The sequence below is a fragment of the Myotis yumanensis genome, unplaced genomic scaffold, assembly GCF_028538775.1.
Source record: "Myotis yumanensis isolate MYYU_CA2020_CCGP unplaced genomic scaffold, mMyoYum1.0.hap1 SCAF_11, whole genome shotgun sequence".
Taxonomy (NCBI): domain Eukaryota; kingdom Metazoa; phylum Chordata; class Mammalia; order Chiroptera; family Vespertilionidae; genus Myotis; species Myotis yumanensis.
The window spans coordinates 18,748,053-18,775,748 of NW_027223762.1; the positions used below are offsets into that span (position 1 = coordinate 18,748,053).

The following is a 27,696-nucleotide window of genomic DNA, read 5'->3' on the forward strand; positions in this document are numbered from 1 at the left end:
GAGGGAAATAACAGTTGTCTGGCACCATAAAAAAGTGAAAATATGTAAAGAAAGGGAGCTCATTGGCCAAAATATAAAATAAGTGCTTACACAGGCCAAGTATTGTGCTAGGTGCAGGAGATATGGTATTCAAGATAAGGCCCACCCTTGACAGAGGTTTACTAGCCAGAAAAAATAAGTAATAAAGTGGTATCAAAAAAAGTAGTATCGCCAAACCGGTTTGGCTCAGTGGATAGAGCATCAGCCTGCGGACTGAAAGGTCCCAGGTTCGATTCTGGTCAAGGGCATGTACCTTGGTTGCGGGCACATCCCCAGTAGGAGGTGTGCAGGAGGCGGCTGGTCGATGTTTCTCTCTCATCGATGTTTCTAACTCTCTATTCCTCTCCCTTCCTCTCTGTAAAAAATCAATAAAAAATTTTTTAAAAAGTAGTATCGATAGAATATATGACCTGTGACTTGAGTATTGGGAGGAGGACATAACTTAGTCTTAGACATCTGGGAAGGCCTCCTGTGAAGATTAGCCAAGGGCACAGCAACATTTGAGAAAAAACATGACACACTCAAGGAACTAAAAACTAGAGGATACTTTTATAAACAAAGGCAAGAGATGAGTCTAAGAGAACATGGAAGACACTATAAGGGACTCAACTTCATCTCAAAAAGTAACCATCACTGAAGGTGACTTGAGGAGCACAGATGTCCTTCTACAAAAGTCTCTATCAGCCTACCCCACCCACTGGAAAGGTGTTCAAGAAGAGGAAGGTATGAGGAAATAACAAAAAGGGAGAGACTTTGGAGTATATTCAGTCATCTTGGATTAGAGCTGCAATGCCTGGAACATAGATGCTCAATCTTATGCATCAATATCTATTATAAGCAAAAAGGAATTATAGAGATGAAGAGCAATCAAGAGATCAAACATATATTACTGTCGTAACTGAAAAGTCTTATTAAGAACTGATTTTTGTAAAACTAAAAATACAGCTCTTACTAGTTTTTGTCTATTAGCTTTTAAATAAAATTGGTTGGTTGGTAGAGTTTGTTGTTTTTAATTGGGTTCAATTTAAAAGACACTATTCACCTTGTTATACATATATCTAAGCATGAAGTCCAGTAGAAATGATTTCCCTTTACGAAAAGCTCCTGCCACGGATACTACCACTATGTTAAGATCACGAATGTGCTCCTGTAGCAGTATCTGCTCCAAAGCTTCTTCATCAAGCTCAAAGTTATGGTCATCTTCATGAGCAAGAACAATCTGTACTGGACATGGTTTCTTCATAACCTCATCAGAGTTTACTAGGTTCTCATCTTCATAATCCTCACCTAGAATTTAAAAAAAGAAAAACATTACTTGAATTCCTGCATTACAAACTTTTTCTAAAGGATCACAACTAAGGCAAAATTTCAATCAACTTCCCATACCACCCCCTCACCCTATCCCCCACACACACACACCTTATAACCATCTGAAAATATTTATAAGTGATGGTCAAGTAGAGGTTGGATTTCCCATTCCTTATATAATAGGACCAAGAATACCAGTAAGATTTCCCACTATATCTACAATAATAAAAGCGTAATATGCTAATTAGACTGGGCAGTCGGACTACCTTCCGGACGAAGCCAGGGCTGGGAGAGCCAAGCCCCTTGCACGAATTTCATGCATTGGGTCTCTAGTATACAGATAAGCAGCAATGCTAAGTATGGCTTCTATCTCAATTAAGTCTTTAACAGCTAAATGTGAACAGTAGATGTTGCTGCATTATCCCATAAACAACTTTTGCTACTGTATGCACACAGAAACTAGTTGGGGGTGGGAGGATCAATTGCACCTAATAATTCACAATCTAATTTTCCTTGTAGGTATTGCCTGAAAATTATTCCAAGTTACAAAGATTAAAATATGTATGAAATGTAAACAGTTTTCATTCTGAAACTTTAGAGGGCTATGTTAAGGTCCTCAGAAGTCTCCAAAAATGCGACTATGATAAAGCTAACGAGTCCCTGATTTAATTAGAGTAACCCAATAGTACATGGTAAAGCAAAGCACAGGATTAATGTTTAGTGCAGCGGTTCTCAACCTGTGGGTCGCAACCCCTTTGGCGGTCCAATGACCCTTTCACAGGGGTCGCCTAAGACCATCCTGCATATCAGATATTTACATTATGATTCATAACAGTAGCAACATTACAGTTATGAAGTAGCAACGAAAATAATTTTATGGTTGGGTCACAACAAGAGGAACTGTATTTAAAGGGCCAGAAGGTTGAGAACCGCTGGTGTAGTGGAAGACACAAGAAAAATGGTCAGTGAGGTGCACAGTTCTAACTTAGTTTCAGCTACCTCCGGTGTTCTTTTTCACCAAATACCACAGCCACCACCTTCAAAATTACACAGCTCGCCAAAACAGCTACATAAACTCTTCCTTGTCCACCCAGCACACCTGAAGAAAGTAACTCTTGCAGAAGAACTTTACTGAATAATGTACTCAACTGAATGGGAGTGAAAAGCCGGGTCAGGCTGTAAACACAGACGACAAACAGCAAAACTAGTTAAAGCCCCATTGCTACCTCTCTATAAGCCTAAACTGGCAAAGCCTAAAACTGAAATGTCTTTACTTCCAATACTCTACCCTGCTTTTGTGTCCTTTATTATAATTAGGATTCCCACAGTAAGGATCAAAATTCAAATTTCTAACTATAAACACTATGACCAACTCAAAACCAAGGATTGTTGGCAATTAGCTGATGCTAATCATCCCGTTAAAAACCAACCCGGAGTTGTGCTTAGCAAAAACAGATGCATTCGGCTCTCCTTTTTTTTTGGGGGGGGGGGGGGGGGGTGAGGGGGGTACATTTTCTTAAATTTTGGAACTTTTTGCTTCTCAAAAAAAGTAAATCACCATAATGTCAAAAATGTTTAAGTAAAAATATTGTCACTCTAGAAATAAAGCATGGCACTTTAAAGTCTACAGAAGTGAGGAATAAAAGAATACAAATTATCTTCCAAGTTCAAACTATCATGTTCAACAAAGCACAGTTGTGAAGGACAAGGAAATGTAACTGAAGAAAGCATAGACCTCTAGGTCAGTACAATTACCAGTAACCTTGTTAAATGTGACAGACTGACTAACAATGTGGACAACTTGATAGAATGCATATCCACAAATCCATACAACTGAATGAAAGAGGCCATTTCCTTATAAAGGCACAATCTAGTTTTCAAAATGCTTAAAAACTGAACAGGTGAGCTAGAAAAGGAGTAAGTTTTTAGCTGAAAATATTATTTGAGAAGTTTAGGAAGATAACTGACTGGCTCTGAAATTCAGTGGAAAGTATTAACCCTTTGCGGTCGTTTGTCTACTCTCAGCCACCAAAGCTTTTTTACCGTTCCGGTCGTATGTCTGCTCTCGGCCACCACAGCAAGGAACCGTACAAATCTTAACTCTACTCATTCATGTATCAGTTCATAATTTCTCTGAAAGCTCTTAAGTGTCTAAGCGACCTTGTCACGAACCAAAACATTGCCCCGACAAATCGGAAATATCGAAACTCAATATAAACAAACGCGGTGGTTCCACACTCGCCATGCAAAACACCGTGGCAAGTCAGTCGCCTTTTGAAAGTGAAGAAATCGACAAGCTTGGAGATACTTCGCAGAATTTCAAATAAAGCTTTACAAATTACGTTTACCTGTAATTAGGCATTCTCGCTTGTTAAGATATTTCAAAATAATACTCCAAAATGGCAAAAAGAAAGTTACCGAAAGAAGTGTACTGCGAATCTGAAAGTAACGATGAAGAGTTTTATTTTGGCACCTTGAATACTGACTCTGACGTAGAAAGTGATAACGTTTGTAGTGATTCCACTAGTAGTGACGTAGTTCCAAAAAAGAATTAATAAATCTTGTTTATCCTTCATAATCTTGCATGTTATGTATCACTGCTCTTTCAATGGAAATTAATTCCGACCAGTACGACACCCATGTCCAAATTTAATACGACCGCAAAGGGTTAAGTGCCATTACAAATGCACTGTTACCTGGAAGAGAAGAAATTGCTATTTGAGATCACTGTCAACAAAACAGAATTTCTCAGAATGTGAATGCATTAGTAAAGCCAAGAAAGAAAAGAGCAATGCAGAATTTCAAAGGAAACTTAATCTGTTAGAATTTCACTCAAAATAGTTCACCAACAAAGCACTTTCAAAGTGGAAAAGCAAGAGATCATTGAAGAAAAATTCTTCTCTAGCATTTGTTACTCACAGTTTTAGAGCATCAACAAGAAAAGTATGAACTAGATAGTCACTCTGGATATAATTCAAAGGTGTTTATCAAAATAATGTATTAGCATTATGTATATAATGATTACTAGATAATATGTTTATATTGAACATCTAGTTTATATTCCTAATGTTCTTAAAAGATTGTCCAATATTCATTTCTTTTCAAGATCAAGTATGATACAGAATGAAACAGATTTCCTAAATCAGATTCCCAATTAGAAGTAACACACACAGGAACCAATTAAGTAGTGTCAAAGTCCTGCATAAATAGAATCCAGGAAGTCTTCACTCTAGAAATGGGGACTACAAAAAGGCAGCAATGCACCATGATTTTGAAGACCACTAGGTGAAAAACTGATGGGATCCATCAGCGATTTTCAACTTTTTTCATCTCATGGCACACATAAGCTAATTACAAGGTATGTGCAGCACACCAAACATATATTTTTTTGCTGATCTGACCAAAGAAGGGTATAATTTTGATTCATTCACACCAGATGGCTATTATTGTTGACTGTTGTCATCTTTTATTTGACAATCTAAGAGAAAAGAGGTCAGTGCTCCTGACTAAATAGTCAGGTATTGCATGTTTTACAATTTCCTGCGGCACACCAGTTGTAAATCGCTGCCTTATATACAATTATAGGCACCTAATTATTTAGAAAGTCACTTTGGAGCAAAAAGGGTACTGCGGCTCGGCAAACCGCGGCTTGCGAGCCACATGCGGCTCTTTGGCCCCTTGAGTGTGGCTCTTCCACAAAATACAGGCTCTTCCACAAAATACCGACCTCTGCGCATGGGCCACGACGTTTCAATCTCACTGTACGTGCGTGCCTGCAGGTGGTATTTTGTGGAAGAGCCACACTCAAGGGGCCAAAGAGCCGCATGTGGCTCGCAAGCCGCGGTTTGCCGACCACGGGGGTAGGTAATTATTACTTTTTTTTTTTTTTTGGTAAATCAATCAAAAGTGTGCCTATTTTTTGGTCAGATTGGAAAAAAATACTCTTTTGGTGTGCTGCAGAATTGTAGTAATTAGTTTATGTGTGCCATGAGATGAAAAAGGTTGAAAATCGCTGCTCTAGATCTAACTACAGGGAAGGAAATATAGGAAACACATTCACCACAACCAGAGATGGAGTCAGAAAACTCTAGAACATGGGAAATTCCATGAACAAACAAACCTGAACAAATAATTTGCAAAGCAAAGAGGGGAGAAGGGGGAAGAGTACCTACAGAAGAGAGAATTAAGAGGCTTATCAACCAAATGCAGTGTTTAAGCAAAGCAAATATAAAAAATTTGAAACAAGAAAATATGAACTCAGAATATTTGATATTAAGAAATTATTTTTCTAGTGTGATATGTGCTATGTTTTTTTAACATCTTTAATCTTTTAAAGACACAAAATAGTCATACAATCTGCTATTTGCTTCAAAATAATCTAGTGGGAGGCTGGCTATGAGAGACTAAATAAAATAAAGTGGCCATTATACTGACAATAGTTGAATCTGGGAGATGTGTCTACACAGTTTCCTTATATTATTCATTTCTGTACATATTTGAAGATTTCTATTAAAAGAAGGGTGTTTTTGTTAAGTAGGGAGTCTAATAAAGGCTTTATTAGAAGATGAAACAGATCTAAACGTTTTTAAAAGAGAGATATAAGCCAGTGCTATTAGAAGTGGAAGAAAGTCTCTAAAATACTTTCTCAGCCTATCTTCTACTTCCACTGCATTTTGGTGATGGGGCGGGGACAGGAGGGTGCATGGAGAATTAAAAAAAAAAAGGTTTTCAATATATATAAGACAAGATCAAGTGACTGTAAAATTCTGTGACTACCCGACCATTCACCTCAACCCACTTCCCCAGAAATACAGTTCTAAATTCACATTAATTCTTGCCTCCTAATATCTGGAATCAAGAACCCTACTCTAAGAAACTCATTATCAACTGGCTAACTAAAAGAAGGTACTCACTTTTTAGTAGAGAAAATTAAAAGGAATCAGGTTTAAAAATCAAATCCATTAAACATCTTACAAAGAAAACTTTAGGCCCTGGTGGCTTCACTGGTGAATTCTACCAAACATTTAAAGAAGAAATTAGACCAATTCTACACAGACTCTTACAGAAAAAAAAGAGAAGGGACCACTTCCCAATTCATTTTATAAAGCCAGTATTATTATTATCCTAATACCAAAATCAGACAAAGATATTATAAGAAAATAAAACTACAGATCAATATCCCTCATAACAGACATAAAAATCATTCATCAAAATCCAGTATTCAGAATATATAAAGAACTTCTACAACTCAGTAAGTACAATTCCATTTTTAAATGGACAAGAGATTTTAACAGAGATTTCAAAGATACATGAATGGCCAGTAAGTTCATGAAAATATATTCAACGCCATTAAATGTTAAGAAAATGTCAATTGATAACACAATGAGATACCACTATACCCTCATTAAAATAGCTAAAATTTATAATAAGATTGACAAAAGAGTTTGTGGGAGTAATTGGCACTCACATATATTTCTGGTGAGGGTATAAAATGATACAACCACTTTGAAAAACTTTCTGGCAATACCCTATATACTGTTAAACATATACTCACCATACAACCAGCAATCACACTCCTATGTACTTAAAAGAGAAATTAAACATATGACAACAAAAGGCTTGAACATAAATGTTCATAGCAGCTTTATTCATAACGTCCATAAAACTGGAAACAACTCAAATGTTCATTTACTGGAAAATGAATTAATTGTGTGTTAAATCCATACAATGGATTACTACTTGGCAATGAAATGAATTACTGAAATACACAATGACACAAATAAATCTAAAAAGCATTATACTATGTGAAAGAAGTCACATGCAAAACATTGTAGTGTCTGATTCAATTTAGAAACAGCAAATCTACAAGTAACAAAGCAGATTAGTGATTGCCAGGAAAGAAGGTAAAGAAAGAGAATTGACTACTGCGGACTGAACGTTTGTGTACCACCACCTCCCCAAATTCGTATGTTGAAGCCCTCATCTTCAATGTGATGGTACTTGGAAGTAGTACCTTTGGGGGATAATTAGTTCATGAGGGTGAAACCCTAATGTATGAGATTAATAAGAGACTTGGGAGACATGATCTCTCTCCACCATATGAGGATACAGTAAGAAGACAGCCATTTCCAAAACCAGAAAGAGGGCTCTCACCAGAATCTGCTGGCACTTTGATTCTGAACTTCCCAGACTCCATAATTGAGCAGTAAATGTTGCTTAAATCACCCAGTCTATGGTAATTTGTTATAGCAGTCCAAGCTAAGCCAACTAAAACGGAATACAAGGAAACTTTTTGAGATGGAAACGTTCTACATCATGAGTGTGATGGTGGTGGTTCACACCTTATGCCCTGAGCTATAGGGATGGGTTCAGGTACCTGCTACCCTGAACTGGAATAAGTGCGTTGGAAAATAATAATCTTGTTTCTATTCTTTTTGAATGTATATATAGCTCATATTTATTTCAATGTATAATATTAGGAGTGTTTGGGGTCTTTCTTTGTAAGTTTAGTGATGTTTTATGACCAGAAATGTGCTTGGTGATATTTTATGACCAGAAATGTGCTATGGGAATTTAACTCTTGTTTTTTTATCACTTAGCTTATGGTAAACTTAGTTATGCTATATGTAATTTTGCCGGAAGCCGGTCCATCCTTGCTGCTTGACACAGTCGCTGCAGGAAAGAAACATCTACACAGCATATGTTTCAATGGACCTGGCATATATAGCATACTGTTTTTGATATGTTTGCTCCCTTTAGCGCCATGTGTTTTAACCAAGGTCACCTCTCCGAGAAAGGTTGTTTCCCCAGGTGGGGATCTTTCCCTGAGGTTAGGGAGGGGATACAACCCCTTAATTAAGTGCCAGGCGGGTAGTTAAGCTACATAATCTTTACTCCCTGGAATGGAGATGAGAAACACTTTAACCCTTGTAATAGAAATTGACAGGATTAAAATCGGCTGGTATAAATACGGATGTAATAAGACAAACGTCAGATCCTCATCAGTTCCTAACCAGAACTCCGACCAGAACTTTGGCTGGAGATCCTGGCTATAGGTCCTGACTAGGCTGCTGACCAACTGAAGGCTGTCTTCGTGTCATTCCTTCTTCGCCGACTTCGTCCACACCTTTGGGGACCCCTGGACCTGCTGGGATTGGACCCCAGCATAATTTCACTGCAGTTTTAAGAACCCATCAAAATTAAGAACTTGCTGTACTTAAAATTAAATCTAACATATCACTCACAGGGGTTTTGGACATTATGCAGCCAAACTCACCCATTTTAAAGATAAGGAAAACACATGCCTAGACCACTAAAGGGTCAGGTCTTATTAATTTAGTATTATTTCCTCTATAGCAGTGCTTTGCAAACTTTTAACATGCACATGAATGACCTGAGGATCCATGTTCTGATTCAGTAAATCCAGGGTAAAGCCTGAAACTGCAAACTTCTAACTCCAACATGATACCAACACTGCTGGTCCTCAGGAAATAACAGAGTACCCAGGATCACAATATTTACAGGTGTTTAGTATGTAAATATCATTTTATTTCATTTCATGTAGTTTCAACTGATGTTAAAGTTCCCACAGAAGAAAAAGTTTAAGCTCAACTATAATCATTCATTCTTTCTGGGAGACCACTAATACTATGATACAACTAACCACTCCATCCTGGCTACCTACTTTAAAAATGTAAACATAAGAAATATTTTAATATATTGACATGATATATAGCTAGAGTTGAAAACTACTGGTAAGGAATCATCATCAGTCACCTGGGTAAGCTTTTATAGTAGTGCTCAACTTCCCCGCCCGGGCCCCAAATAGGTACTGCCTGGAGTAAGAATGACAAAGACACAAACTTGGACTTCAATAAACTATGTTTTTAAAAGAGAGAAGAAGCCATTAGCCAATCAGTTACTAAAAAAAAAAAAAAAAAAAAAAAAGAAAAGGTTTGAACTATTTGCTCCTATAAAATAATATTATTAAAGAACTCATAAAGTTAAACTTCTCTCATATGAAACTGGAACTACAATGCAAATTGCCAAAATAAAAACTTTATAGACTCCTGCAGAGGAACTATTAACAATGTCAGATATCAGATATGTGGGGGAGAAAGAAGTTTTACACTACCCTCTTTCTACTAGAGTCTTACAGCTGGTCTATTTAAATTAATTTGAGACCAAAAAAAAATTTAATTATATATTGATATGGGAACCCGCACAAACATGACAGGTTCAGAGACAGAAAGTAAAATAAGTGTATATGGCAGCCTGAGCCAAGAAATGAGGTAAGATGCCTTGAGGCTTCAGAGGGGAGAAAGGTCATTGGCAGGATGGTAAAAACAGAAGTTCAGTAAGTAGAAGTTTGCCCTGCCCTATAGATAAGCCATAAAAGGTTATCTCTGGTAATAACTCTTATTGTAGGCAAGGCCCCCAATTCAGATTTTTCTAGGTAATTAAGGAGGGGTAGCGTCTCAACTGCCTTCAGCACAAAATAATTCATTGGCCAAACTGGCACATGTGGGGAGGCCTATTCTGGGCCCCTTCAGATAACGTCCCCCACTAGCTTTACCCCTTTGACCATCAAGACCATCCTAAATCACCAAGTTTTAAAAATGCTTTTAAAGAGTATATAATGTAGTTCATCCCCTTCTTTCATTACTATCAAGTCAAGAGATAAACAAAAAGTTGTTTTCCTATAAGATTTACATATTATTTTGCACTTGAAATCTGTTTCCATAGTAACCAGCACTGATGCAACAGAATTTCTGCTGTTCCCATTTTAAGAACACTGAATCATAAAAATTCCTTCATGCATTTATCTAAATAGATGAAGACAAATGTAAAATAGATTACAAATATATCAGGTAAAAGTATTTTCCCAAAGCTTATCATCAAATATTAAGTAGTTCTTAAAGAATACATTAGGATATCAGTGTACTTTGAGATAAAAAATATTTTTCAACTTAAATTAATTTTAAATTAGATATTTTAAATGAGGCTGGAGTTTATAAAGCAATTTTGTTGGCTAGTTAAGAGATGCTAAAATGAGTAATGGCTCATGGAACTCTGAGCAACAACAAATTCAAAAAAATTCTATTTAGGCTCTGCAACTTAAGAGTCCTCATTTAGGTTCTTCTCTATTTTCTTCTAAAGGAAAGTCTTGCAGAAAATCTCACCCAAGTCACCCCAAGACTCTTGCATCTGCTCTTTGTTTGGGGAGTGGGGGTATACTGTTCCCTGGTCCAAATTTTTAAACAATTAGAGTACACAGTAGTGAAACTTTTTCAATTTAATTTTTAGGTAACTTTGTTCATATGCTAGAAGAATTCTTACATATATGCACATGAAGAAAGAGACAAGGTCTCTTGTTTCCTGAAGCATTGTTTGTAATCGTAAAAATAAAAATTGGAACCTAAATATCCATGAATAAATAAACCATGAAATAGAGAATTGAAATTATGAATAAAATCTAAATGTGCACACATGGATAAACCTCAAAACCAATGTAAAATGAATAAAAAGTCAAGCCACAAGTACAAAGGTTAAACCACTTACTAAAAAAATTTTTTTAATATGCCACAATACTATGTATTATTTAGGGAAAATATATAGACATTTTACGGAACTATTTAAAAACCAGGAAACATATATATCACTTCAAGAGAGGCATGTATCTGTGGGGAAAGGAAGGAGAGAGATGTTGGGAGAACACTTCAACTACACAGAACACTTTATTTCTCTTAAAAAAAAAAAAGGATTCTAAACATGGCAAATATTAACAGATCTATGCAATGGACATTTGGGCATCTATTACAGTTTCCTGTCATTTTAGTAAGTTTGAAATATGTTACAATTGTTTTTAATGAAGTATTTTAAACTGCTTCAGAATTTACTTTCACTGAGACTCTTATGACTCTGACTTATGCCAGGCACTGTGACAGGAATCCTCTCAACAACCCTGTGTTTTAACAATTATTCCCTTTTCAGAGAAAAGGAAATGCAGATATTCAAACAAGTTTAAAATTTCTTTTTCTTGAAGATTCTACAGCTGAAAGAAGTATATGCATCAAGATTCCTACCTAGGTTTTTATATACTAAACTGTCTTTAAACGTTACAAGACCAACCACTGTTCTCACTCAGGTGGTATAGTCATAGAAAGGAGACTAAATCAGTCCTACTTTTGAATTATGCTTTTCACTTAAATCCCTGATATCAGCTCATCCATTTTATTATTATTATTTTTTTTTTTTTTTTTGGTTAACCCTCACCAGAATTTTTTTTTTTCTATTGATTTTTTAGAGAGTGGAAGGGAGGGAGAGGAAGAGAGAAGAAAAACATAGATCTGAGACACATCAATTGATTGGTTGCCTAACAAACACACCCTGACCCAGAGGGGGGAAGAACCCAGTTACATGCCCTTGTTTGGGAATCAAACACGAGACCCTTCAATCCACAGGCCAACACTCTAACCCAGCCGTGGGCAAACTATGGCCCTCGGGCCGGATCCAGCCCGTTTGAAATGAATAAAACTAAAAAAAAAAAAAAAAAAGACTGTACCCTTTTATGTAATGATGTTTACTTTGAATTTATGTTAGTTCACACAAACACTCCATCCATGCTTTTGTTCCGGCCCTCTGGTCCAGTTTAAGAACCCATTGTGGCCCTCGAGTCAAAAAGTTTGCCCACCCCTGCTCTAACCACTGAGACAAGCCAGCCAGGGCATCATCCATTCTTGTTGTCAGTAAAAAAAATAACAAGTACAGATTATTTGTGGTTTAAAGGGTTTTATTTTGTTTGGGCAAAGTGCATTGGTAAACATCTAGTATTCTAGATTTCTAGATCCTTAAAGTTCTGAGTCATACTGGATTTTGGGACAAAAACTAGAATAACTAAAATAATCAAAACTACAGATACACATAACTCTTCCCTACAGATCAACAGGGAAATATTTTGCTACAGAATGGTTGCTGGGGTCCAGCCCAGCAGGTCCAAGGGTTCCCCAAGGTGTGGACGGAGTAGGCGATGAAGGAATGACACGGAGACAGCGTTCAGTTGATCAGCATAGCAAGGTTCTCCCGCCAGCAGCCTAGCCAAGATCTCTAGCTAGGACCTCCAGCCAAGTTCTGTTCAGGTTCTCCAGCCAGGTTCTCCAGGTTCTCCAGCCAGGTTCAGTCGCCAGGTTCTGTAGCAAGGTTCTCCGGCCAGGTTCTATCCAGGTTCTCCTGCCATGTTCTGTATAGGTTCTCCAGCCAAGTTCTGTTGCCAGGTTCTGTCGCTAGGGTTCTGTCTTTAGGTTCCGTGTCTAGGTTTTGTCTCTAGGTTCTGTCCCTAGGTTCTGTGTCTAGGTTCTCTGTAGGATCTCCAGCCAAGTCCTGTCTCTAGGTTCTGTCTCTAGTTTCTGTCTCTAGGTTCTGGGTCCTCTTGTCTTGTTACATCTGTATTTATACCAGTTGATTCCAATCCTATCAATCTCTATTCCAAAGGTTAGGGCGTTTCTTATCTCCATTCCAGGGAGTAAAGATTATGCAGCTTAAGAGTGATTGTTCGTAGTTAAAGTGATTAACTACCCGCCTGGCACTTAGTTAAGGGGTTTTATTCCCTCCCTAACTTCAGGGAAAAATTCCTACTTGGAGAAACAACCTTTCTCAGAGAGGTGATCTTGGTTAAAACACATAGCGCCAAGAAGGAGAGCAAACATAAGAACAGTATGCCATATACGCCAGGTCCCTTGAAACATATGCTGTGCAGATGTTTCTTCTCTGCAGCGACTGTGTCAAGCAGCAAGAATGGACTGGCTCCCGGCAAATGGTCAATTCATCTGTAATTTAATTATACATGGGACTACAACTGAGTTACACTGTCAGTATTTAATTAGGTACAGCCACACAATAAAACTGTGAGTCCTATGCACACTAAAGCTTAAGAACCACCAGCGTGGCTTATTTAGAATACAGATTCTTGGACTTCTCGTCCAGTGTTGAGACAGCTGATTAGATATGGGGTCCAGTAATCTACGTTTATAACAAACACCGCACTGAAAACCACCAAGGTAATTTTGATTCAGGGGACAAAAAGAATACAAGTGTGTGTGTGGGGGGAGGGGGGGGGGCGTATATAAGTCTTGATTCTCTCAATAAATATTCACTGAACACCTGCTAATATGCAAATCGACCAAATGGTGGAACGTCTGGTAGCTATGACACACACTGACTACCAGGGGGCAGACACTCAACACAGGAGCTGGAGTGCCGCTCAGCCAGAAGCCCAGCTGATGGCTGGCGACCATGGTGGTGGTGGCGGGAGCACTAAGGATGTCGAACTGCCGGCTTAGGCCCCCTCCCCACCGCAATTGGACATCCCCTGTGGGATCCTGGACTGCAAGAGGGCACAGTCCGGGCTGAGGGACGCCACCCCCCCCCCCCCCCACCCCGAGTGCATGAATTTCTTTCGTGCACTGGGCCTCTAATAATAGCATAATATCTCTACATAATATCTCTATATATAATCTTTAAAATCACTTTGTGGGGTAGCAATGAGTTTCCTTGTTTGTATAAAGGATACTGAGTCTCAGATTAAGCAATTTACAAGAAAATAACATTTTAAAGCAGTGGTTCTCAACCTTCCTAATGCCGCGACCCTTAATACAGTTCCTCATGTTGTGGTGACCCCCAATTTCATTGTTACAATTTGAACATAATTAAAGCATAGTGACTAATCACAAAAACAGCATGTAATTATATATGTTTTCCAATGGTCTTAGGCGACCCCTGTGAAAGGATCGTTCGACCCCCAAAGGGGTCGTGACCCACAGGTTGAGAACCGCTGTTTTAAAGTAATCAAATAGGGATACACACCCAGGTCTTTAGAATAGTCAAATCAATCATCTTCCAACTGTGCCAACCAAGCAAGTTTGTTGAATAAACTCAAAGCAGAATTCTTACGTGCTCAAGATTTCCAGAAAATTGAAAAAAGTTACCAAAAATATAATTTGTCGCCCAGGCCCATGAACCTGGAGGTCACAGTTCAATTCCCTGTCAGGGCACATGCCCGAGTTGCCAGCTTGATCCCCAGTAAGGGGCATGCAGGAGGCAGCCAATCGATGTTTCTTTCTCATCCATATTTCTATCTCTCTATCCCTCTCCCTGCCTCTCTCTAAAATCAATAAAAATATATTTTTTAAAAAGAATCAACCTGCCGAGACCGGTTTGGCTCAGTGGATAGAGCGTCGGCTTGCGGACTGAAGGGTCCCAGGTTCGATTCCGGTCAAGGGCATGTACCTGGGTTGCGGGCACATCCCCAGTGGGAGATGTGCAGGGGGCAGCTGATCGATGTTTCTCTCTCATCGATGTTTCTAACTCTCTATCCCTCTCCCTTCCTCTCTGTAAAAAATCAATAAAATATTTTTAAAAAAAAAGAATCAACCAATAAATGCATAAATAAGTGAACCAACAAACAATGTTTCTCTCAAATCATTAAAACAAATTTTTAAAAACTACAACTTTTTAACAAAAAGGAGAAGGGTATATCTCTCATCTTTATAACAAATTTTGGCATACAGCTATTTTTCCCATTACTTTCTCCAAAATTTCCTTGTCAAAACATTTATACAGTCAGCACAACATTTATACAGTCACCCATTTGGGAAACAATTCTTTTTCATTCATAAGCTTCATTGAAGGGCAAGTTTTAAGTTGTAGATTTTTAAAATATAAGATGCAGAAGCATTTGGGATCTTGCTCTCTAGCATATGTCATCAATTTTGGCTCAAATAAACTCTAAATAAATAAATAATGAAATAAAATTTTATTTGCCCATCTTTGGTAAGATATGCATACATATATTTATATGTAAGATAAATAAATGTGTAACTCACTAGTTCATATTCACTGACACAATGACTTATACGATGTGTCCTGAATAAGTGAGGAAGGTCCCCACCCCACGTACCTCAAGCCAGTAATTAGAGAGCAGGGCACTATGCTAGATACTATCGATGTACAATTTGCCAATAATAATCCTAACTCCCAAGGTTTGAACACAAACAAGCATAAAAGAACAGCATAAAAAAAATGCTATATTGACTATTTAAATTAGGGTTATCAATGAAGACATCTTGGAGAAGGCTGCAGCCCTCTGAGTCCTGAAAATCAGATTAAGGCTAAACTTAAAAGTTTAGGCTACGAGTACTGGCATTATCCTGAAGAGAGCAAAGGAAAATTTTGAAGCAGAGGAGTGATAAGATCAAAGCTGTGTTAGAAAGATAAGGTGAAAGTGATGAGTGAGTAAGAAGTGTAATGAGAGTCTAAAAACAGAGAAATCAGATATAAGGCAACTGGAAGAGACTGAGTATAAGGTGAGAAGCACAAAGTGAGGAGGTGACAGTAAATAGAGAAAGTGATGCATGTAAGAGCTAGCTAGTTCAACATACTTCTTAGGACTAGGCAACAAATAATACTAAATTACTCCATATTTTTTATGAGACATTCTCTTTCTTATAAGCCTTTATAAAGCAACAATGCATTAAATTTCTATTTTCAAAAATATTTTTGATACAGTGGCTACAAAGTTTTGTAACACAGGGAACAGGAATCCAAAGTCAGAGTAGGTTTCCTTGACTCAGGCAAATAGTTTAAACATTCCCTTTTTGGCCCCCCAAAATTAACTCCATAGTAAGTCAAAAGACATTAAACCTACAAAAGAGCTATTGAAATTTGGGATAACCAGTTAGGAAAGGAGTCACTAAAATTAATAATAACAATGCACACAGGACCCAAGCTTAAATTTAGAATAGGGTTTTCATGACAAATCTCAAATTGGTATCTATCTGCCAAGACTCTGGAAATAAGAAGCTTAAGTTCCATTTTGCCACAACACTCTACCTCAGATGACTTGTTAAAGCAGCACTTTAAAAAAGGGGGGGGAGGGGGAGTATACACTCAAATCCCAAACTTGGCTCAATAAAGGCAAAATTTGTAAGGAGTAAAAAGAAGGGAAAAGTACCAAAAACAAACGTCCATCCAGCTGGATAAAATGTAACTAACTTGAAAAAACAAAAGGGTAAGGAAGTCAGAAATTCTCAGCATTCTCCTTTCATTGTTTCTCTAGTATGGAAATTTTAAAGTACATGTCAGGATTCCTTTAAACTAGACATACCTAAAATACACATGCTCAAAAACAGGAAGGAGGAACATATCTCCATAGTTTTTAAGAAGTCACATTTGGGACTGCTCAGGCAGTTTTCCTAAGAATTATCCAGTTATTTAAATCAATTCTTTGCTGTACCAGGGTACAGAAAAACAGCCCATGCTGCCCTGACCGGTTTGGCTCAGTGGATAGAGCGTCGGCCTGCGGACTGAAGGGTCCCAGGTTCGATTCCGGTCAAGGGCATGTACCTGGGTTGTGGGCACATCCCCAGTGGGGGATGTGCAGGGGGCAGCTGATCAATGTTTCTCTCTCATCGATGTTTCTGGCTCTCTATCTCTCTCCCTTCCTCTCTGTGAAAAATCAATAAAATATATTTTTTAAAAAAGAACAGCCCATACTTCTTTTATTAAACACTAGAGGCCCGGTGCACGAAATTTGTGCACTCAGGAGAAGGGGGGGTCCTTCCGCCCTGCCTGCGCCCTCTCGCAGTGTGGGAGCCCTCAGTCGGACATCCTTAGTGCTGCCGCAGAGGCCAGAGAGGCTCCCACCGCTGCGCTCGCCAGCTGTGAGCCCAGCTTCCAGCTGAGCAGCGCTCCCACCAGGGGGCAGTTCCTGTTGAGATGTCTACCCCTGGTGGTCAGTGCTCATCATGGCGAACGGTCCTTCAGCCATTTAATCGATTTGCATATTAACCTTTTATTATATAGGAAGGTTGCTCTAACACCATTTATTCTTTCAACTGCCTTTCCCTAATTGTTTTTAAATACTTTTTTAAGCAATAATTTTTCTAATAATTTTTAGAAAAATTATTAGAAAGGAGAGACAAGTGCTTAAACTATTTTGCAAAAAGCTTCCTTACTTACTATCTTTATTATCTTTCAAACTAGTACATCCTACACTCTGCTCTCTTAAGACCAACCCATTTTTCAAGGCCTGACAAAGTCCACCCATCTCCATGAAGTCTTCCTCAACAACACTGGCACACAGTAATTTCTACTTCTGAAATTATAAACTTAATGATAAACTGTAATCACAAATATGCATAAGTTCTATTTGATCTCCCATCTACATGAAAGCTTAGAACAGGAGGCTGTTCTAAGGTAGGTGTCAACTTATAACATCAATGGAAAAAAAAGCTAGGCCTTTGTCTAAATATGGTCCTCTATCGGCCTGTCCTTCTCCACCTCTTTACTCCCAAAAGAGAACTAATCCGTCCCATAAGGTTCTCCTTTACCCTAAAAAGGGGTAAGTTTCTTTGTACACTCAATACATGCCAAGTGCTTTTAAGACATTATCTTTTCATATTAAACTTTTAAAGTGGGGGTGTTGTGTGTGTGTGTGTGTGTGTGTGTGTGTTTAGTTAAGGAAGCTGAAGCTTGGTTGTGGTGGTGACTTGAACCCAGCTCCTAAACTTTGGAGTCTACCACACTACTGGACACTGAAGCAGATGCCCACAGATTCAACTCAATCCCTATTAAAATACCAACAGCATATTTCATAGTTCTGGAACAAATATCCCCAAAATTTATATGGAACCAAAAGAGGCCCTGAAAAGCCTGAGCAACATGAGAAAGAACAACAAAGTTGGAGGGATCACAATATCTGATATCAAACTATACTACAAACCCACTGTAATCAAAACAGCCTGGTGTTGGCAGAACAGGTATATAGACCAATGGAACAAAACAGAGACCTTAGAAATTGACCCACGCCAATATGGTCAACTGATATAGACAGTGTGGGGCACATATGTAATACTGTAAATTATAAATAAAAATTTTTAATTAAAAAGCAAATATGAAAAGAAATTTATTGTATGCAAAGGGACATCTATGAAAGAATAAGTGAAACACTGAGAGATGATCAAAGAATACAAACATACAATTAATAATTTGTATTCAGTTACCCTATTAAATTTTCAACATCAACTGTAACCAAAGATATGTAAATAAAGCAGTAAGATCTCCATTTTTACCTGTGCTGCATTTTTAAATAACGCCCACTTGTAAACAAAAGTATCTGTAAATAAGCACAAACCTAACTCTAATGGGAGACAGAATGGATACACCTTTCTGAATGGATTTACTGATGTGTCTCTTCAATCTTGAAAATATACATGCCATTTGACTCACAAATCTACTTTTATAACCTATCCTAAATGTCAAGACTTATCTACACAGATGTTTAGCCAGCATTATTTACAAGAAATAACCCCACATCCAAAAAGAGGATTAGTTAAGTAGTACTACAATGCCACTTAAGAAATCATGTTGTAGAGATTTTTTTAATCACATAGGGAAATATAATATGAAATGAAAAAGTAAATTACAATAAGATCTCAATTTAGGAAAAATTACAAAAGGATATAAACTAAAAGATGTATACTAAAATGTCACCAGTGGTTACCACTAATTGATATGATTTTTACCTTCTTCCTTTTTATTTTGTTTTCCAAGTGTCTACAAAGATTATTACTTTTTAAATTTTAAAAAAATTAAACTTTTACAACAAGGTGTGAATTATCATATCACCCCTTTAGGTAAAGAGCTGTGCTCACAAACCCTGTTCCATCAATCACAAGTTTAGCTGTAACTTAAAGGCAATAAATTTCTATCTTAAGCTAGAGGGAGAGGAAGGTCTGGATAGAGGTGGGCAAAGGAGGGGGGGGAGGGACATCTGTAATAATGTCAACAATAAAAATAAAATATTTTTAAAAATTTCCATCTTAACATCCAGTTGTAAGACATTTGGCATCAGCTACAATTGTTGACCTTCCCTTGACCTTCCAGCCTAAATTTAGAATTTTTTGAAAACAATATCCAAGTACACTGTCATTTTCTTGCAATACGTAAAAAGCCTCTCAATTCTAAACAAAAACTCCACGTAGCCAGTCCATATTAACATACTTATTTTAAAATTAAATTGCTGATGAAAAGAAAACAGCAATTACTGATGATCTGATTAACTGTCTTTTTTAAAAATCTAAGAACAAGGTTCATTTCCCAGCCAAAATTTCTCTCCTATTCAAAAAATCACCCTCCATTCTAATACAAGTGAACTTAATCCAACTTTTAATATCTCATAAATACACTCATTCAAATACAGAAAAAACAGCTTGTTTAGTGTGCGAATTTCACCCCCTTTAAAGAATTTAAGGAAGGCTTTAAAGCTTCAAAGTGTCTTTCATAAATTATCTATTTAATAATCAAAAAATGTTTAAAGACCAATAAGGTTATTATTAACCTTCTAGGAGGGGGAAATGTTATCATTGAGTAATCCAAGCCTCCATTCTGAATCCATTCTGAAGGTCATAGGAAGTTTATAGAACTCAAAAGTAAGTCATTGGCTAAAATAACTATGTTCTAATCACTACTTGTGACTCTACTATAAATTATTATATAAAGGGGAAAATTTTTTTTATTGATTTGAGAGAGAGAGAGAGGGAGGGAGGGAGGGTGGGAGGGAGGGAGGGAGGAAGGGAGGGAAAATCATCCATTTGTCGATTCCACTTATTGATGCATTCATCGGCTATTTCTTATATATGATAATAATTAGTGGGGTATTAAGTCAATCATTTTTTAGTAATTCTTGTGCATAACAGACCATAGTTAGATTTTGCATGTTTACTGTTAAAAAAGCACTTGGAAACTGTCATGACCTTAACTAAAAAATGAATTCATATTGAATCTTGTAATTGAAATAAGCAATTTCAGAAGACTATTTTGCCACATGAAGTGATCCTCTAAAGTGCAAGTTTATTAAAATGACACAAGTATGGATGTTTATTTTTATCTTATAAAAAACGAAACAAAGGCCTTTCAAGTCACCTATTTTACAAATTAATTTTTCATTCAAAGTCTCCTCTTAGATAACCACAAATTATAGTAACTACCATCAATAGAATGTTTCCATTGGGTTAAGCACTTTTATCACATTTAACACCCACAATACCCTAATCATGAACACATTATCACCATTTTACACATAAAGTTAAAAATTTACCTACCTCCCTTGTCCAAACTAAACCTCTGTCCACATTACAGAAAAACAATTACAAGAGACTTTCTGATTGCAAATAAACACATATAAATAATAGCACAAGTAGTCAAATTGGCATTTCCTTACATATCTATTACTGTGTCTTAAGCACAGACAACTTTACAATTTACAAAACACTTGTACCCTGTCATCTCATTTGTCTCCCATAGCAGCCCTGTTAGGGGATTATTATCACTCCCATATGTCATAGGCTTCAAGGATCAGAGTTGAAGTGAAGTCACTCAGGTTTTGATTCCTCCTCCTTTTCCCATACACCATCTTTCTTCTCTATGGTTAAAGAAACATAACCCCCACAATCTGAGTATTATGCAATAAAAAGATGAATGTATGGGAGACCTAGATAAGCAACTTTCATCGGTTGCATTCTTCACCAAGTTCATAGTTACTGGTTATTTTGATGCCAACCATAGAAATATAAATTATGTAAGTAAATTTTGTTAAGCTGGCATGTTAGCAAGGGAATCCCCTAGATTCTACTTGTACTGGCAGAAGACTAAAGCCAAAGTCAGTAAGAAGTACAAATTATCTCCTTGTGTAAAAACAGGATGTATACACTAGTCTTTCATGACTTAACAGTTGTTTCAAATAGACATCTGCCCATAAAATCAACTACCTTATAGCCATTTGTTCCAGAGTGGGTATTGAGGGTGGCTACCTATATATACACATTTCTACTCAATTTTAGCAAATATGTGTACACCCAAACACACAGAGTTGTGGTTAATAATAACTAGAAAAATCATTTTTAAAATACAGTAGTTATCTTGGCTCTGCACTTATGAAGACTTTGTGCTTCTCAATGTGCACAAGCAAAATTGTTCTATTTAATTACTTCTACTTCTTTCTACAATATCTACCATTACCCTTTCTACTTTAACATTTCCCACTCCTGCCCTGGCCAGTGTGGTTCCGTTGGTTGGAGCATTATCCTGTAAACGGAAAGGTCCTGGGTTCAATTCCCAGTCATGGCACATACATAGGTTGAGGGTTCGATTCCCAGTTGGGGTGAATACTGTCCAATTGATGTTTCTCTCTCTCGTTCCCTTCCTCCCTAAAGTCAATAAACATATTCTCAGATGAGGATTTAAAAAAAAATTTTTTTTTTAATTTCCCACTTAGTGACTTGCCCCATCTTTTTTTTTCTAATCCCCACACAAGGATATGTTTTTATTGATATTGAGAGAGAGAGCGAGAGAAACATCGATGTGAGAAATGAGAAACATCTATCAGTTCAAACCTGCAACCCAGGATGTGCCCTGACCGGAAATCGAATCTGTCACCTTTTGGTGTACACTCCAACCGAGCCACCCAGCCACCCATTACTTTTTAACAACCCTATCTTCTCATTAGTATGATATCAGACTTCAAAGTTTTACCCAGTCATCTCTAATTATGTGACAATTTTCAATGAAGAAAGGCCTCCTACTTTCTCTAAGTAAGAGTGCCTCTGAGTAGTTTCTGTGACAAGTCACAATCATTCCCTCTAATAGGGAAACTTAATTCCCTCACAGAAAGATTTTCAAAGAAAATAAAATCAAAGCCAGATGTTTGAAGTACTTTATAAAGTAACAAGTATTATCCTATTGCCATCGTATTTTCAGGTTGATGGTTTTTTTTCTGCTAGCCATTTTTAAAGCTATCAGAGAAAGCCGTCAACCAATCTTCTGTATTATGGGTGCTAAGAGTAAAGGATTGGAAGAAATTTACATGAGTAATGAATTAATTGGGGAATCAAGTTCAATTACTCTATATTCCCAACTATCTTCCTTAAGTTAAATAATGTCCAAGAAAGTAAACAACACACCTGAACTTTGAAATTCCAAAATGGTTAACCGAAACTACAGTACTATTACACTTTTAAAAAGAAAAGAAGAAAAAAAAAAGGCTGTTTCTCAGCACCCACCCCAGAGAAAACCTCCTTTGGTAAAGCTGTAAATGACCATTACAAAAGTTTAACTTTTATTCCCATCCCTTACATTTCTGGCTCTTACATTTGAGAGCCTGCCTGCTAAATGGCTTTGCTTACAATTTTATGTCAAACAGGTCTTCACTGGGGCACAAACAATTTTTTTTATGTATATTGCTACTAAGTGTTGCAATTTTTAAAACATGTTTTGCCCCACAGGCCTGGCTCAGTGGTTGAGTGTCTACCTAGGAGCCAGGAGGTCAGGGTTCAATTCCCGGTCAGGGCACATGCTCAGTTTTCTGGCTCTATTCCCAGTGTGGGACGTGTAGGAGGCAGCCAATCGATGATTCTCTCTCATCATTGATGTTTCTATCTCTCTCTCCCTTCCTCTCTGAAATCAATAAAAATATATTTTTTAAAAATAAAAATAATAAAACCATGTCTTTGAACTACAGGATCAAACTAGATGACAATCTTCCAGGCAGCTGCTTACTATCAGACAGATGGAAAAATCACAATTTTGGAAAAATTCTAACAATTTCAAGAAATTATTTTTACTTGTAAATATTCAAAAACTGCCGAAACCGGTTTGGCTCAGTGGATAGAGCGTCGGCCTGCGGACTGAAAGGTCCCAGGTTCGATTCCGGTCAAGGGCATGTACCTGGGTTGTGGGCACATCCCCAGTGGGAGATGTGCAGGAGGCAGCTGGTCGATGTTTCTCTCTCATCGATGTTTCTAACTCTCTATCTCTCTCTCCCTTCCTCTCTGTAAAAAATCAATAAAATATATTTAAAAAAAAAAAAAAAAAAAAAAAAAAAAATATTCAAAAACTTTATCCTAAAGTTATAGAACAGTAGCAAATGAAAAAGAAATTCCAAAATAGGTGCACTCTACTTAAGGCCAGAATAATCTCATTTTAAACTCGTTCCTTATAATAAATTACTCTAAGACAGCTCTTCCTTCCCCAAAAAAAATAATTTCAAAGGATTTCCAAACTTGACTAATTAGGTTTAATCACATCTACATGTTCCCATCAGCCTACAAAGTCATTAAAATATGAGAGTTAATGCTTTATAAAGATCCTACATTTCCTAAAAAGGAGTAAGCATTTCTTAAAAGAGACACGAAGCACCTTCCTAAGACTGAACTGCTGGAGTTGCACCTGACTCACCCCAACTTAGCTCTTCAACTTTACTCATCCAGAAAGCAGAGGGAGACAAAGAGTTTCTACAGTCAAAAATAGATGAGTCCCTATTCATTCACAGCCTGCTTGCTCTTCCTTTAAACACAAATCTTAACAAGTTATTTGGTTTCTAATGTAGTAATGGGTGACTCAGAGCAAATGAGCAGGGAGAGGGACTGTTTTAGGCATACATTTGCTAGGAATGACTATCAAGTGAAGGCTAACTCTAAAAGGAGGAGAGAAAAAAAAGACAATCTGTGAGCAGCAGACTGAGCTGCTCACATTTAATAAATGGTGAGCCGTGTTTGTCCAGTTTTAAGGATCCCATCTCTTCTCAGTGTATCACAGCATAAGAACGATGTTCATGGCCACAACTGAGTAAATACTTACGCTTCTGATTAGACGGGTACACAGAGAAATAGATATTCAGACAGAAACACACCTCCCTTAGGGTCCAAAAGCGCTAAATTAACCAATCCGTCTGCATTCCCAAGCCAATTACTTGAGAATTCCAACCAGAAGAGATCTAGGACAAAACTTCCTTTTATTTATTTATTTTTCCTGTGTAAACAGTTCTGCCATGTGCTTTGGTTGGCAGGTGACACTAAAATAAGCTTTCTTTCCTGTTCTTTTTCCCTTACCAAATCTCTACCATCTGGCATCACCTCCGACACGTCCCAGGGCTACCGTGAATGCAGAAGTGTATTTCCCAGAAACTTTTCTATTAAAGTGAGCCTTCATCGTTACTATTTTATCAAGATGTTTTACATTTCATCTCACACACACACAAAAAAATCTTAAATCAGATTCTGGGAAGAGAGAACTCTGAAAATCGCGAGTTCATATGTAGTGCAGTTAGCAAACTCTTAACCTTATGCCATGGCCGGACTGCCCTCACTGCAAGCTTTTGATTTATAAATAAGCCTTTAAGTACCATCAAAATTCCCAGACAGAACTCCGTGTGTTCAGCTCGCACTACGATGGAAGATCAAATGCTGACCTCCTAAAAAGAGGGGTGCTGTCAGTGAGAGGGGCGCAGCGCCCCGCGTCTCGGGGGGCAGGGGCGTTCCGCGCACTCGCGGTGGGAACGCAATTCAGCAAAACCCGGGAGCCAGGGGGTCAGGTGACCTCGCACCGGACACTGTCCGTCCGAGGGTCTGAGCGGCTGACGCGGGCCCCAGTTTGACAACCAAGTCTGGATTCGCACCCTGGCCACGCGCAGCCGCGCCAAGGGACGCAGGGGCCGAGGGGCCCGGGCACGCGAGCGCCGGGCGCAGCTTGGCCCGCGGGCGGCGCTTCCCTCCGGGAAGGTGCCCGGTGCCCGGAGAGCGTCCGCTCCCCGCGCGCGCTCCTCCTCCGCGGGGCCCGTCCCTCCCCGGTCATCCTGCCGCCCGTTCCGCACGCGGGACACGGCGGCGAGCGCCCGCGGGTGACAGGTCGCCCCGCCGCGCCCCGACCTCTCCGGGACCCAGCCCCGCCGCCGCCCGCCCCGCGCCCGGGTCCTCGGCCCCGGCTCAAGGCCGCCCCCTCGGGTCGGGGCGGACGCAGCGGCAGCCACGCGGCGGGCAGGGGGCCGGGCCGGGCGCAGACGCGCGCCTCCCGAGCACCGACAGCTGCGGGAGCTGCGGCCGCCGGGCGCCCTTTCAGGCCGCGCGCGGCGGGAGCGCGGGGCGCGGCGGGGGTAGGCCCGGCAGCGCGACAGCCCGGCTGCCCGGCGCGGCGACGGGAGGAGAGCCGAGCGGCCGCGGCCACGACCCCGCCGCCTGCAGCCGGAGCCCGGGCGGCCGAGCGGCCCGCGCCCGCCCCCCGGCCGGACCCCGCGGCCTCCGCCCGCCGCCCGTACCTAGCGAGGTCGTGGACGAGACGTGGTTAACCTCGGTGCCGGGGTCGCTGGTCCGCCGCCGGCGCCGCAGCTCCAGGTGCGGCTGCTGCCTCCGCGCCACCTCGTCCCCCTCCGCCATCTTGTACCGATTTAAAATTAACTCCCCACTGACGTCAAACGGCGCCGCCGCTTTATCAACCTCCCGGGAGCCGGCGGCCGCCGGCGGGTCCTAGCGCCGCCCTCCGCCTCGCCTCCCGGTCCTCGCCACGCCCTCCCGCCACGCCCCTCGGCGCCCTGGCTCCGCCCCCCGCTCCGCGGGCCGGGCGCTGGGTTTGCCTGGCCTTTCCCTTCTGGGAGGAATTGGGCGGCGCCCCCAGCGCCCGGTCTCACCCCCCCCACAGCCCGGGGATCTGTGTCCCCCCCCCTCCTCCGTTAGCCCTGGGCTGCAAGAAACCCAGGAGGCATCTCCTTGGGACCAAGTCCCTCCTCCCCAATTCCCTAAACCCATTCTCTTGACAGCTTTTCTCTAGAATCTTGGGAGCCCTGCACGTGAGGTTGCTTCCCCACTCCTTTCCTCCTCACCTTTTCATCACCCCTCCTCCTCCACAGCTATTCCCCTCCTCCCTCCCTGCCACCCCGCCCTCACCCCCAGCTATTGCTTGCGCCCTGCTTTCCCTTTTGATTCCCCCACACCCCCCATTCATACACACACACACACACACACACACACACACACACACGTCCCTGATGTTGCTTCCCCTCCACACACCATCCTATGGTTCCTTTGCAATAGCTCCATTTACTTGTAAGACCCTCCCCTATCTTCTTAAGTGTGCATACCCTTGCCCTCCAGCCACTAGCACCTTGCAGGAGCAAGCCCGAAAGCTCTCCAACCAGAAAACGAATTTTAGCAGATCCTAGTGATGAATTTTCTTGTAGGGGCCCAATGACGTCCTCTAAAAAGTTCAGGTCATTTTTTAAAATAGCCTGTGGGCCCTGGCGGGTAGCTCAGTTGGTTGGCGCATCCTCCCAATAAGCCAGGGTTGTGGGTTTGATCCCTGGTCAGGGCACATGCAAGAATCAACCAATGAATGCATAAATAAGTGGATCAACAAACCGATTTCTCTCTCTCTCTCTCTCTCTCTCTCTCTCTCTCTCTCAAATCAATCAATCAATAAACAACTTTTAAAATAGCCTGTGGAGGCTTCTGTGATACATGGTCTCTATTCTTTTGGATTTTTACCATATCTGCAGTTGCATTAGAAATTCCTTTTCTCTGATGGTTGCCAGAGGGGATGGGGTGGGGGAAACTGGATGAAAAGGATTAAGAAGTACAAATTGCTAGTTACAAAATAGTCATGGGGATGTAAAGTACAGCGTAGGGAGCCTAGTCAATAATATTGTAATAACTCTGTATGGTGCCAGGTGGGTACTGGAAATATCAGAGGGAACACGATGTAAAATATATTATTATCTAACCACTATGCTGTACACCTGAAACTAATACAAAGTAATATTGAATACAAACAGAAATTGAAAAATAAAATTAGGCGCCCCCACCCCCTCTTTCTCCACGCACAAAATAAAGGCCATTTGCGGGCACAATTAGATGGTCATGTGTAAACCAGGAAGATAGCCCTCACTAGAAACCAACCCTGAGAGATTTTCATCTTGGACGTCTTACCTCCAGAAATGTGAGAAAATTTATATATATATATATATATAAAGAGAGAGAGAGAGAGAGAGAGAGAGAGAGGAACATCAACCTGCCATTCCACTCATTTGTGCATTCATTGGTTGCTTCTTGTATGTGCCCTGCCCGGGGATCAAACCTGCAACCTCGGTACATGGGAACTATGCTCTAACAAACTGAGCAACCCAGCCAGGACAGAAAATGTCTCTTGTTAAAGCCACTCCATCTGTGGTATTTAGTTATGGCAGCCAGAGCTGACTGATAAAGGGTGCCTCGTTAGTGGGCAACTGAAGTGTAATTTTGCTGGGAAACTCTGGGAATTGGTACACCTAAGGTTTCTTTCTTTTCTTTTCTTTTTAAGGTTTGTTTCTAACCCAGGGATGAAGAAGCTAGAATTTCTGCACATCAACTCATAACAGATATAGCTAATGACTGCTCCCATGAGTCATTAATTTCTCCAGACATCTAGATACTGTGGACGAAAGGGGCCACATGCTGACCTGGCGAGCTCAGGAGAGGCCTGCATGGCAATTTT

At 39.8% G+C, this 27,696-nt stretch overlaps 1 protein-coding gene across 6 annotated transcripts in view; it reads right to left on the reverse strand.

The window, feature by feature from the left end:
* Nucleotides 1-25,619, reverse strand: part of ATL2 (atlastin GTPase 2) — a 49,642-nt gene extending 24,023 nt beyond the window's left edge. For 4 of the 6 annotated variants that reach the window (XR_011473152.1, XM_070429036.1, XM_070429037.1 and 1 more), the window contains exons 1-2: nt 25,490-25,619; nt 1,082-1,326 (exon numbers count right to left, since the gene is read on the reverse strand). Coding sequence is in view for 5 of the 6 variants with exons in the window: in XM_070429036.1 (XP_070285137.1) it covers nt 1,082-1,326; nt 25,490-25,607 (363 nt within the window). In the remaining variant the exon portion in view is untranslated. Of the gene's footprint in view, nt 1-1,081; nt 1,327-3,820; nt 4,097-25,489 lie in introns of those variants that run through there. The other 2 variants (XM_070429039.1, XM_070429038.1) reach the window with 2 other exon arrangements.
* Nucleotides 25,620-27,696: the final 2,077 nt, after the last annotated feature.